The sequence below is a fragment of the Podarcis vaucheri genome (genome assembly GCF_965113315.1).
Source record: "Podarcis vaucheri genome assembly, chromosome: 2".
Classification (NCBI taxonomy): Eukaryota; Metazoa; Chordata; class Lepidosauria; order Squamata; family Lacertidae; genus Podarcis; species Podarcis vaucheri.
Window position 1 is genome coordinate 53,522,585 of NC_138760.1, and position 14,044 is coordinate 53,536,628.

General features: G+C 38.6%; 1 protein-coding gene across 3 annotated transcripts in view; it reads left to right on the plus strand.

Annotated features, from left to right (window-relative positions):
- Positions 1-14,044, plus strand: part of DOCK2 (dedicator of cytokinesis 2) — a 258,167-nt gene that overhangs the window by 53,340 nt on the left and 190,783 nt on the right. For all 3 annotated transcript variants that reach the window (XM_082212994.1, XM_082212996.1, XM_082212995.1), the window contains 2 exons: positions 4,241-4,311; positions 4,694-4,800. In XM_082212994.1, coding sequence (XP_082069120.1) covers positions 4,241-4,311; positions 4,694-4,800 — 178 coding nt within the window. The remainder of the gene's footprint in view (positions 1-4,240; positions 4,312-4,693; positions 4,801-14,044) is intronic.

Sequence of the window (14,044 nt, forward strand, 5' to 3'; positions counted from 1 at the left end):
ATATATATATATATATATATATATATATATATATATATAATTATCCTCTTAATCCTCTGCTCAGAAGAATACAAGTTGGGGTTTGTTTGTTTGTTTGGTTTTGCTTTGTGGTGTGGTTGTTAAGCAAAGCAAATATGTTTTCCTCAAGCACCTGATTTCATTTGGGCTTTGTAGTCTAGGGCAATGACTGATTGCTCACACAGAGATGATTTTAAACACGTAGCTGTCCAGGAGGCAGAAGTGCCCTAAACATGTCCAAATATCATTAATTATGGTCAGCAAATGAATATTTCAGTAACAACATGAGAGAAGTTGAAACCACAAGGAAAGGAAGTGCCATGTTTTAAGTCAGACTTCAGCAGCAGGGAAAGATAAGGTGCCAAGTATGTTGGAAAAGATAGGCACTAAAATGGAAATTCCACAGCAGTGTGTACATGGACTGAGTATAAATGAGAGCAGCTGAGCACTTTGATCATAAAACTAAGCTTACGATCCTGAGCGAAACTGCAGGAATATTTTTAGTTGTATCACTTGAATTTGGGTGGAGAAGTCTCCCCCTCAAACTTCCTAAGTATTCCCCCCCCCCACCTTTGCTTGGAATACTTTTCTTATAGAAACCAGACAATGTAATGATTTTTTTTTAAAAAATAACCCTCTCTTACTATTCTTCCCCACCTCCAAATTTCTGTATTATCTTGCTCTGAAGAAACTGCCTTACAAATAGGCACTTTAAAAACAATCAATCTTGGAGAATCAAGTAAGGCTACAAGAAATGCCTTTCAAATTAATTTTTGTTTGAGGAGAGTGGGAAGGGATTTTACTGAAGGAACAGTCATATTTAGGTGGCCTGCTTTTTAAGTTTCTTAAGCCTCTCTGCTTGCAATTGAAGGGGCTATTCACTTCTAGAGACAAATGATTAAAAAAAAATTGTTTTTGTTTAAATAACCCCAGTGAATATCTGTGAACATTTCGTTCCTTTTAAGCAAGCTAATGCTTAGGACCACATGATGAAAATGTCCATGTACATGTCTGTTAACTTCAGATATGTCACTTATTTGTGGGCATTTTCTGGCTGTTTAGATTTACTTTGCTATTCATAAGAAATCTATATTTTAATGTGGCAGCACCTACAATTTGGAACTCATTGCTTCTTGATATCAGGCAGGCTCCTTCACTGCCAAAAACATGTTTGTTTAGACAAGCCTACTCAGATATGTGGAATGTTGATTTGGATTTGTTTTTAGTTTATTGCTGATTTGTTTTTGAGATATTTTAAATAGCTGTTTTTACTGATACTTTTATTCTTTTACTGATATATTTTATTGTTTTGGTAAACCAGTTTCAGGTTTGTTTTTACAATCAAGCAGTATATAAATTTTATGGAATAGAATAAATAAATAACTAGATTGATAGAAATGTTTTGGCCTTTTAGTAGAACCAGTACAGCGTAATGGCTAGAGTGCTGGTCAGCCAAATTCAAATTCCTTCTCATTCATAAGATTCCCTGGGTATCCTTGGCTGAATTTCTCACAGCCTAACCTATGTCACATGAACCTAGTGTGAAAGAGAGTTCTGAGGATAATTACCACATGGAGCAGGGGTCTGCAACCTTTAAGACAAAAAGAGCCACTTGGACCCGTTTCCGAAGGGAAAAAAACTGGGAGCCGCAAAACCATTGCGACATTTAAAGCATGCGCACCACTGCCCTCCGATCTGACAGCGGGCAGGAAGGTGACGACGGGACAGTGTGTGACTAACGCACGCACCGCCCCCATGCGACGTCACAGCCAGTACAGCGCCTGCCACAGTGGGGAGTGTCGAGGTGCACAATGCGCCTCCTCCCCTCGCTAGTATCCGCCCTGGAGCCGCGGCAAAGGTGTAAAAGAGCCACATGCGGCTCCGGAGCCACGGGTTGCAGACCCCTGACATGGAGGAAGGAACATACAGGGCCACATTAACACTTGTAGACGTCATAAGCACTTAAAAGATTTTGGTGCCCCCCCCAAACCATAAAATATTTTTTATTTTGCAAAACCGATAGTAAGATGGAAAATAATGTTTATTTTTGTATCCTTCCACTTTATTTATACTTTTAAAAAAATTCTCCTACTTTTTCTAATTGCAAAGTCTTTGATCCCATCCTCAAAACTAATCTTACGCAACACATCTACTTCTATACTTAGTAGAGATAAGGTAACCAGCCTGCCTTGTTGCATAATTGTTCTGTTGGGATTTTTAACATACTTCAAGTGAGAAAATGAACACTCAGTGGAGCAATTTGTGACCATTAATGTTAAAAATCTGGCAATGGAAAATTTCTGTGGTGTTCCTGTTCCCTTGATGCCCTAAGCACTTGGTTATTTTGCTTCATGGTTAATCCAGCCCTGGGAATGTGTCTAATCTGTGTGGACTTCATTCGGTATTTTTTTCATAGTACAGAATCTGTGGACAGAGCTTATGTTTGTGCAAGTTGTACATAAACAGGCTATGTGCAGAATAGTCAATCCATGTATTGCGATTGTTGGTGGGGTTAGCAGGCACAGTGCTATCCACTGCCAGTGTGCTTTGATTATTCCCAGAATGGCTGCTTACCCAGTCCTGTGGTGGGCGGCAGTTGCAGCCTGTTGCGACTGTTCCTGACCCCCCAGAAACAATGCTGGACAGGGTGGCCGGAAGTTGGAAAATCCCTATGCTGGCCATGGAAGAGGGTAGGGTTTCCCACCCATCTCAATTTTGAGTTCTGGCGAATCAGGCCAGTCCATGGGGGTGGGATTTGGGAGCGGAGAAGAGTGGAGCAGGCTTCGCTCCAGTCTGCCCCCAGAATGACTGCCTGTTCAGACCTAGAATTGTCACAAAGACTAAGTGGTGGTTGGGATACACTACGCACACAGCCCTAAGTTACTTGAAAGAAGGATGAGATAAAATATGTAATAAAATGAATAATTCTGTTCCCTTTTACCCTACCCCCTCAAAAACAGTACACAATAGTACAGTACATGCAAAGCTTTATGTTGCAAGTAGCATTTTGTGGTGACTGTTACCCAAAAGGAATGGAATAAGTTGGCACGTTGCTTTTAAAAGACAATTGAAATAACTGTGAAATAATTAAAAGTGACACTTTTGTTATCTCTGTTTGTTGGAGTATGGTGAACCTGAATGGCAAGCTTTGTACCAGACATTGTAAACAGCAACATTGTCTTTGCCAGAGTGTGCCATACTTAATGGGTTTGCCCTTGAGAAACAGAGAAGTGTGGTGTTCTTTAGGACATGTGACGTACCATTTATATGTGTGTGTGTGTGTGTGTGTGTGTGTGTGTGTGTGGTAGCACGTGGAAACAACAAGCAGCACTTTGCACATGCTTCTCTGTTTGAAGTTTTGTTTAATAAAGACCTGAATAAAAATTGAACTGAGCTTTTACTGCCATTTCTTTTGGGCCATCTTTTTGAGCCTCGATGTGTCTACTGCTCCCCTGAGAGTAAGGATAGCGCAGGGACTTGCTTTCTTATTAACAAACCGGAATGTATCTGCCATAATTATCATCATGTATCTTTCACATTCACAAATTTGTTGTGATGGAATCAGCTAAAATATTAATACTGTGGTGGGAATAGTGTGTGTGTATCTCATCTCATAAATATGCAGCATCCATGTGCATGGGTAATGTGTCCAGAAGCCTAACTTACCATAATGCCCTTTCCAGTCTAAAATATAAGCCTAGGTATTACTGAGCGAAAGCAAATGCAGTTGGTTTACTTCAGGTTAGTTCTGTGGGAGTGTATGGTTGTGTAGTGTGTGTAATTCTTTTGTAGTGGAGAGTCAGGAGAAAACAAGTTTATTATTTTATTTCCATTTGTGTTTTTTTCATCAATCTAAATGCTTCTTACCAGGAGCTCAGGGTCCCATTTATTATTAAGCTATCCTCATGTATCCTTAAGTTGTGATGATACTCATCCAGACTTCCCTTTGTGCTGCATTTCTAGGCACAGGTTCTTGCTTTAAAACTGCATGTTTGAGCTGTGATTTTTTGGGGGGTGGGGTGGTGGTCCTGGCACTCTTCTCAGGAATACCAGTGTTTTCCAGCTGAATCAGAGCAAGCAGCAATTAGGTTTTCCAAGGATTGCCATTTGTTCTCATTTAGCGATAAAACATGGGTTTTCCTGGGTATGATGGCCTTTAGTTTACAGGTGTTTATGAAACATGCATCAAAATGATCAAGTATTTTATATTTCTTTCTTTCAGGTGGCTGCCTTGAAGTATATTCCTTCTGTTCTCCAAGATGTAGAAACAGTGTTTGATGTCAGGTTACTTAGGTGAGCTAACATTCAGAATTCAGTGTCATCTAGCTGACACTATACCTTTGGCAGGACTATGCTGGTATTGGGTTAGTTAGTTAAGTAAATTCACACTTGATTCATTGCTGCTGCAAACTCTTATTCTGGAACTGAAGTCATATCTGATTTCAGAAACAGCCTAAGTTGACATAAGCAATGTGTCTAAAAAGTATAGGCTTCTCATTACCAGATATAGAATAAGCAGGAAAATAACAATTGCTCTGTTGTGACAGTTAAAATATCTATGGCAAACACTAGCGAGTTTAACTGTTTGGAAGACCTCCATATGTTTCATCAGATTCTTTTTTTAAATATACCATATTAATCTAATCTAATCATTTCATTTTTCTATCTTTTGCAGCCAGCTCTTATATGAATTTTATACTTGCATTCCACCAAAATCTCTACAGAATCATAAAGTGCGCTCCATGAAGAATATAGTATGCAGCAATCTCTTTAAAAAACAAGGTAAATTCAGAATGAATTGGGAATAATGATTAAAAAAAACAACAACCCTGCTACCCCATGTTGGTTTAGGTCTCTCTCCAAATATCTTAGGCACATGCTCTTTCTTCTGCACTGCTTTGGCCCCTCTGCACTTTTGTTTGGACATGTTCACACTCATCCCTTACGTATGATTTACCATGAACTGAGATGCTTCTGAGCTCCTGTAGACTCTACCTCAAGATCAGGTTAAAAGCTGCTCTGCCTTTTTGAGTTTAAGCACCAACAATCTGGCTCCATTCTGGTTCAAGTGGAGCCCATCCCTTTCGTACAGGCCTGGCTTGTTCCATAATGTTGCCCTAAACATATTCAAACTTCTCCTTCTGATACAACTGTCTCATCTGCCCATTAAGACTCCCAAGCTGTGCTTGTCTAGCTGGCTCTGCCTTTTCATCAGGTAGCATTTCAGAGAAAGCTACATTGAAGGTCTTGGTTTTCAACCTCCTACCTAGCAACCTTCATTTTGCTTCCAGGACTGCATGACTGCATTCCACCACATCAGTGGTACCACATGTAACAAGATGTAACAAGACCACTGATTTCTTCCCTTCTACCAGGGGATATCCAGATGTTGCATGACATCTGCAGACAGGCTGCATATCCATCACAACTTAATGACTGAATTGTTCACTGAGCCATTTCAATATGCTCTGCTATTTAAAAACAAAGGGCTTACTGATTCTTTAATTGTTGTATCCTTGAAAGCATTTGAGAAATGCTAGTGATATGCTATGGCACACTTCAATTATTTGGTGGCTAACAGTTTGCATTAGATGTTTGAGAGATTTTTTGAATTCCAGATGTTTCTGTGCCTCTTGGGTGTTTGCAAAAAATGCTGCAGAGTATGCCTCAAAAACACTTTATCATCTCCTGCTTCCTCAGTTCTGCTGATGCTTTTAAGTTAATTATCGTAACAGTGTCTTAAGCACCCGTTTGCAGGATAAAGCATGTATTATAAGATATAGGAGCAACAATGCCTAATAATTTGTGCTGGTGCAAAACACACCTCAGCAAAACGTACCCACCACCAGTATAATTCAGCTGTTGTCCATTCATTTTCAGCACCTCACTTTCAGATTAAACTGCCTTTCTTTATTTTTTTTAAATAAAGTTTTAATAAAACTTTTCAACATACAATAAAAAAGAAACAAAACAAGAAATAAGAAAGAGAACAAAGAGAAAAGCAAGCAGACACAGAGATAATAACAGAAAAGAGAAAGAGATAAGTAAAAGTGACTTCCAACTATCTATTTGTCAGTTGTGCCTGCAAAAGTTCCTTATAATAATCCAGTGTTCAGTCCAGAGTAATGTCCAGTTATTCTTCCCTCAGCTAGCTGATGTTAAATCCAGGCATCTCAGTTTCATTCCTTTTCCTTCCCATCCATGAAGTTCATAAGTAAGAATCAACCTTTAATCTTTCTCTAGTCTAACACCACAACTTTACCTCCTGATTTAAAAAGACATTTGGTCCTTATTCTTTATTCCTCATGAGTTTCTTCGCTGTGTTTATATAATAAGACAATATCCATAATTGATTACAAATTATGTAGACATTAATTCACAGCACAAACAATAGTATTGCAGGAGGCACGGCCACTTTTTCTTCTGAGATGATTCCAAGCTGTACACAGAGTCCTCTTTCCATGAATTCCATCTCCTCCTCCAACGTCATAGCTCCAGCACAACATTGTTCCACTGCTTCCAGCACTGATACTACTGCAGGAGGCTTAGTCACTTTTTCTTCTCAGATCATTTCAGATTGTACTTCCAGCATCAACACTAAACTATCCTTTAGGGCTGGCAAATCATCCTTGGTATTTCCCCCCAGGAGCTGTGACTCTTCGGGAATCTGTGTGCAACCTTCCTTATTTTCTAAGATGATTATGTTCTGAAACACTTTGTATCAGAATAAAAGATAATACATGGTGCATCTGCTTAAATGAGTTTCAAGTGCCTTATGGCATCTTCAAGTTTTTGTGACTTAAGCTTTTGTGCACCAAAGCCCACTGTGCCATTCCGCGAAAGCTTACGCCACAATCAGTTTGTGGGTCTTTAAGGTGCCCCAAGATTGTTTGTTCTAATGCTGCAAGAGACTTTACATTCGCTGGAATCAATAAATGTTACTTCAAAAGGGAGTATAAAATAGTATGGTTACATGCCTCCTCTAACTAGGGAGCTCCTTACTATGAAGCAGACCATTCAATAAACACAGCATGCTAGTGGTAAAAGCAGCACCACCTTGAAAATGTGCAAGTTATTTCTTTTCTGGAAAAGCAAAGAAACCAATTTACTAGCTTTTCCTTTCATGAGATTTTTCTTCGTATTGTAATTTGGATTGCCCTATCTTGAAGAGAGATAAAGTGGACAGCCTGAGCCACTGCTAGCCTGAGCTGGGGAAAGAGACTGTGCCTGTGCACCTCTTTTCCTGGCTCAGGCTGGCAGCAGCCATGATATGCAGAGTTCCTAGAAGTCGCTATAAACATTCCACAGACCTTCAGCTCTTCACAAATGGACCCTGTGAAAACTCTTTAGACTTTCCTTGGAGACTTAACTTCTCTAATAGCTTAATATGAGGTTGCCAGCTGGTCAGTACTCATCTATATGGATCCATTCTATTACCCCAAATTTATTTGGGAACTGTTGGTGAGAAACTTTGGCAAAAGCTTTTTGGAGGTCCAAGTATATGATGTTAACCAATCTAACCCCAATCCACATAGGGTAATTTTTCTTCAGGGTGAGGCAGAATTCCCTTTGCAGAAGCTATGTTTATGCTTTCTCACAAAGGCTTATTCTTCTACATGCATAACAAATCTAGCTTTAATTGTGTTTTCCACATCCTGCTGGAATAGCTCAGTCAGCAGGGTTGTGGGTCTAAGTCCCACGCTGGGCAAAATATTTCATTTTTTGCAGGAGGCTGGACTAGATGACCCTCATTGTCCCTTCCAACAATTATGATTCTTTGAAATAACACAGGACAGTTGTTAAACCACGTGACCTGCAATTTTCTAGCTCTCCCTTGAGAGCTCTCTCTTTAAATAAATTTTAGAGGAAGAAAATCTTGAGCTTTCCCCCTGAATCTTTGATATCTGGAAGGCAGAAGTCCTTGCCAAAAGGAAATCCCTTGTCTAGTAGCAATAGAGAAGTGTTATTCAGAGTGTTTCTAACTCTGGTTGAGAAGTTATTTGCAAAACTGTCAGGTCCCTTTCTCCATTGTTGGTAAGAAAGGCAATCCATTTTTAATTGTGCCTAGAGGCTTTCACAATGGGCTCAAGAGCTCTTACAAAATTTAATGAGAGTAAATAAATGAACATACTCCCTTCAGATTGTCAGACTCTGTTTCCCACTTCAAACAACACATCCACAGAAGTCGAAATAAATAGGTTAAAACAATATTTTGCTGCCTTTGTACGTAAGAGAATGCTAATTACTTCACAGAAATGTTAGGTGAGAATAACATTGTAGTTTGAGATTAATTTTGATTTTGTCTAACTATGATTAAGATGAGGACATGTGCCTTTTTCTCTCCCCTGTATTTGTTGTTCATAGCTAAAAAGCAACACAATTGCAAAGCACAGGTGCCCACAGTGAAGTCTTTTAGGAATTTTAGTCACTAAGAGCATTGGGAGTTTTTTCATTTGGATAATAATGCTTTACACTGAAGAACTGCTGAATAAAATAACTAAAATTAATGTATTTTGATCTTTTGGAAGTCAGATCTCAAATTCTGCAGGATAGCCTTCTTTATCTTAATGGATAGTTTGTTCCAAATGACTGTGCAACTCCTTGAGAGATTTGCCAAGTGAACCTCATTTTAGAAGACCACGGGGCTTTCCCATATGCCAAATATTTTATGAAGCTCATCATTTCCGCATCTTAAAATTGTAGTTGGGGAACTATTAAAAAATAAGCAAGTGTTGTTAATTTTAACATTTATAATTCAAGTCATGAGACCAAGCAATACCAGAACCAGCACACATTGCCTCAAAAATGGCTCAAAAGGAAGGTGACCTGGTAGGTGCAAAAGAAGAAGAAACCAAAGATTCCAACTGCATTCAGCAATTACGTTTTATTTCTATAAAATGCTAGGCCTTCACTGATGTGTTGTAGAATAATCAGCCTGCATCTAACACAGGTCTGGATAAATGTGAGTTTTGATAAGAGCAACAGCTTAGGGTGAAGGATGTGTAGCCTTTTCCTCACATTTCGCCTTTCCCTTCCATTCTGCTTTCTTCATTTAAATCTCACCGCATTTTAAAGCTTCGGTAAGGCTAAGCAACACTTCCATTGATAAAACTATATAGATTGCCTTCTGTACTACTTTCACTTAGGGCCACACTAGATTTGCTGTCTTGGCATTTAAAATATAAATAGCATCGACTGAGGGTGAGGGCTGATAATTATCCGGATCACAGCAAGCAGGAAGGTAGAAATTAACCCCTTCTAGCTCTGCATTTTTTTAAAAAATGTTTTTTTATTGAAAGATTTTCATGGATAACCAAGATATATATAGTGTCTCTGTTTTCAGTTCATAGAGTCTTTTCTACAGATCAGTTACATTTGGCCTGAGATACCATTCTACTTTCAAGTTTGTTGGTTAGCTTTTCTAGCTTTTCTAGTATTGCTGTTTCCCATACAGTTTGGTACCAGAGGTCCATGTTCACTCCTGACAGGTCCCTCCAGGATCTAGTTATGATGCTCCTAGGTGCTGAGAGTAGGTGAGGTAAATCTCTCCTCTGAAGCTGGTAATCACATTGGGAGAAAATCCCCCATTAGCACAAATGGGGAATTTCCTATCAATTCAAATTCTGGTTGCAGATAAGGGATTTTCCTCAGGACTACATCTGCAAATGAAAGAGTCAGCTTCACTTTCTCTGATTTACAACAATCCTGATCATTATCACCTCCTCCAATGATGCCACCTCAGTTTTATAAAACCTGTGAATTAAATTCAAAGCATTTAACATCACAGTGTACTTTAACTCTTATAGAAACAGTCTTTTTCTTTGATAAGCCCCTCCATTTTCCTTTTAATACCTTTAAAACACTTCCTTTTAAAAACAATAAAATACTTGTAACAAAAATTTACCTCATACACCAGTGATTAAAGATAACATTTTTTTAAAAAAATGGACCTATGATGTCACATATATTGTCAAAATGAGAGTCATGAAATCATAGCTTCCATTTAAAAATCTATGCAAATGCAATTGCGAGAGTTTTATTAGTCAGCACTACTCACACATACAAAGGGAAGCTCGTGAAATTGCATTTTCTATTGCTGAAATCTGCTGTACTAAGCAGGGGCATGGAAATCTTATATCAAATTGGCAAATATTCTTGCGATTTGAATGTTTACCGAACTTCTTATGAATAGGTGAGTTTTTTAGTGATAATATTTCAAGTAGAAAAGCTGAAGCCGAAGATAGCAAGCTGATACTGGACTCCTGGAGACAATAAATTTTAGCAACTTGACCTCTGCTGTAAAACTACCTCTGCTGTTGTAGGCACTGGGTCGCTGAATATCAAATGCTGGGAATCACAAGTGGGGAATGTACTGTCCCACTCAGATTCAGGCTTCCCACTGTGAGAACAGGATGCTGGACTAGATGTGCGACTTGCTCAGTCCAGCAGGATTCTTACGTTCTTAGGTGGATTTTCTGCCCAAGGACTAATATGAAATAATTCCCATGTTGGAATGTTTTCTTGTAGCCTGTCTATTACATTTGTATCCTGACCCTCATTCCAGGAACTCACAGCATGCATGGGAAGTTATCTCACTTTATCTCAGCACATTGTTCTGTGATTTCTTCTACCTTGAAAATAGGTGTGGGGGTTGAACATATATTCAACATATATTCTTAACATGTTGAGTTGTACTAAATAGCAGCATACCAACGCTCAACAGAGGAATCATATTACTGATACTGATATGCAACTTTCAAATAGAATGTCAACCAGATCAGTACCCAAAGTCCTCCTTTGGCTTAGCCAATTATAGGTTAAAGTTCTGGATATAAATATATTTAAGTGAAAATGAGAGCTTCAGATATTCAAATTATCCAACTCCCTGCAAAGCAAGTAAGGGAGCCTGGGGTCAGTGTTCAAGAACATCAGTGGAAGATCTTCTGTTGTTATCCAGGTGAGGGTTACTCACCAAGAAAGAAACAGTAAGGGAACTTTTCATTGGGCATTGGCAAACATGAGCAAGGGTAAGGATTCAACCCTCTCTTCCCACCCACCCCTTCTCTGTTTTATATTACAGTGCTTTACAGTGATTGGGTGGCAGCCCAATTTCAATACATGCATTTGCTGCCTTCATGATTAGTTTGGTCTCCAGTTTTTGTATTATAGGAAAATATGATGTAAGGAAAGAGCTGAATCATTTGGTTGTATAACATCTAGCCTAGAGCTCCTGTGTGTTTAATCCAAGTACATCAGTTTTTAAATCAGAATGTAAAATATGCAGTTAAGGGCAAGTATTTTTGGTGTCTTTAAAGATAATAATTTCAAACGAGTTTAATTGCTCAGTGAATAATTATGCTAAAACGTGATACTTATTGGTATTTTCCATAACTAATGTTTACAGATGTGAAAATTAAGTCAATCATAAATAAACTACAAGAACTTACAAACCTCTGCCAGTAAACATTTCTGTACTGTGGAGGAAGCTTCAAGCTTTTCTGTTTTAAAATCTGCCACTCGAGCAAGAATACAAATGTACAAAAGATTTGTTGTGAAAACAGTACCCCCTTATAATAGGCAAGTCTATAAATTTTTTCATCTTAAAATTAATTTTACAGAATTGTACAAATATTTATACTTTTAAAAATAGGAAATCACAATGAATTCTTCATTAGCGGCACATGGCAACTGGGGATGTATACACCGCAATAGCCTTAGATGCTGTTTGCTTATCAAAATTACTCCATAGAGAAACCTCTTGGGCTGCATAATTTTGTTTTGGCCTAGAAAAATGTTCCCAGCTCAAAATGCAACTAAGTAGTAGTTGCCGCTGCTTCTTAGGGTCAAAACAGATGCTATGAGGGGGATTTTTGAGTTGATCTCTCCAAGTTTTAAATTTCATTTTGAAGTGCTTCAGGTGGCTGTAGTGATGGGGATGGCAGTGGCATCATGCAAACTTAAAAGCTTGCTTTCAGTCTATCCCTGGCAGTTCAATTCTGGGGAAAATATGTTATGCGCTCCCTACTGTTTCAACTGGTGAGGAGTTTGTCAGATAACCAGCCTCATATGACCAACATGCTTAACTCTAATTAATGCATGAAGTGGTTAAGACCATAAAGCTGTCTTGCCAGGCTCATCTCACCTTGTGAGGGTCTGTCAAACCTCCCCCTCTTCAACAGCTCTGCCGCCAGTCTACCTGAGAAACTCAGCATGCAAAGGGGTCTCAGCTGGCTACTCCAAGCTCAGGCCGCATGGCTGTCGCAATCCACACTTGAGTTCCTATACCAAAATTTTAGGAACTTTCACCACTGTAACTTAGCCACGTTATACTGTCTGTGCATCTTTTTCTAAATGCTTTATGGAAAAGCACATGACTCTGCCTTTGGAGAGCTTGTAAATAATAAACCATTTTCACTTACTAAACATGTGGTCTTTTTCTATGCTAGGGGAGGAAGGGACTATTTTGGAACCCACAATGGCATGTTTTAAAGGTCTAACAGCCTATTTTTCTACACTTTGCTGCATATTTTTTTATCTTAAATCTCTGCTGGGGTTATCTCACCAAAAAGTACCTGCCCCAAACCTGGATCTTGGCATCCAGCAAATTCTCCTTGTATACCTATTTTTATCCTTGCCACCAGCAGTTTCAGGGGCACAGCAATTACCTGGGGTTGGTTTACTTTGGGAGGTCCTTTGTGTACCCTTACTGCTCTTCATAGAAGAATGCTTCCTAACTTAAATCTGAAAGGGGAAAAAACTTAAATAACTGATATTGAGACTGTACAATATATAGCATAGATGAGATTTTTTGCATATCTTATTATGCAAGCAATAATATACAGTATTCAAAACAGTTAACCACCAGTATAGGTGAAAACAATACTGGTTATCACGTGTGTGTGTGTGTGTGTGTGTAGGGGAGAGGATTAATTAAGATTCAATTATGTCTGCTATTGTTAAAGAAATCTGAAGTGGAATGAATATAAATAGCTATATAAATTTCCATTATCTCTAATAAAATGCCTGCATAGCTAAATTAAAGGCTAGAATGATCATGATTACATTATTTTAATAATAAAGATTAACATGGTAAGTTGGCTATTAGTTAATTCATGAACATTATTAATGGAAAATGTGTGTTAATTGGGTCTACAGTGCTGCATAAATAACAGGCAACCCATCTTGCATAGTTAGCATATTTTCTCCTACTTTATGACATTTACCACATAGCCCAATTTTCTCTTAGGCAGAACAGTGAAAGTTATTATTATATATTAAAAACAGTGACAAGTACAAATTATTTTTTTCTATTAGATGTGTGGGTACTGCTTTGTTTTACTGTTAAAGGAAACTTTTAATGCTAGTATGAAAATGGATGCTTGAAACTATTTGTGTACAGAATGTGTTAGGAGAAAAAAACCCCAGTTCAACTATTACGGTTCCTGCTATTGTTTTCCACTCAGAAAGAGTGAGAAAAAAATGCTGTCTTGGTAGAATTGTTTGGCGTCAAATGTAATACAGTGGTACCTCAGGGTACAAACGCTTCAGGTTACAAATGCTTCAGGTTACAGACTCCTCTAGCCCAGAAGTAGTACCTCGGGTTAAGAACTTTACCTCAGGATGAGAACAGAAATCCTGGGGTGGCAGCGGGAGGCTCCATTAGCTAAAGTGGTACCTCAGGTTAAGAACAGTTTCAAGTTAAGAACGGACCTCCGTAATGAATTAAGTTCTTAACCAGAGGTACCACTTGTAGAAGTATCAGAATGCACTCATGGTTTCAGGACAGTGTATACCATGGGAAAGACCTATTTGATGCCCTGCCTAAATGGTTGCCTCATTCTGACCATGTGAATGAAGCATCGTGGGATCCATGCATGGAAAAACAGCTCCCAGCTGTGGGTACATCTCAAGAGGACCTAATTGTCAGGTCTTCCTGACTCATTCTATTGTCTGTGCAGTTTCCCATCATCTTGGAGTGTAGGTATTATAAATACCCTGTATGCATTAATTTGTACCTCCTGTTTCA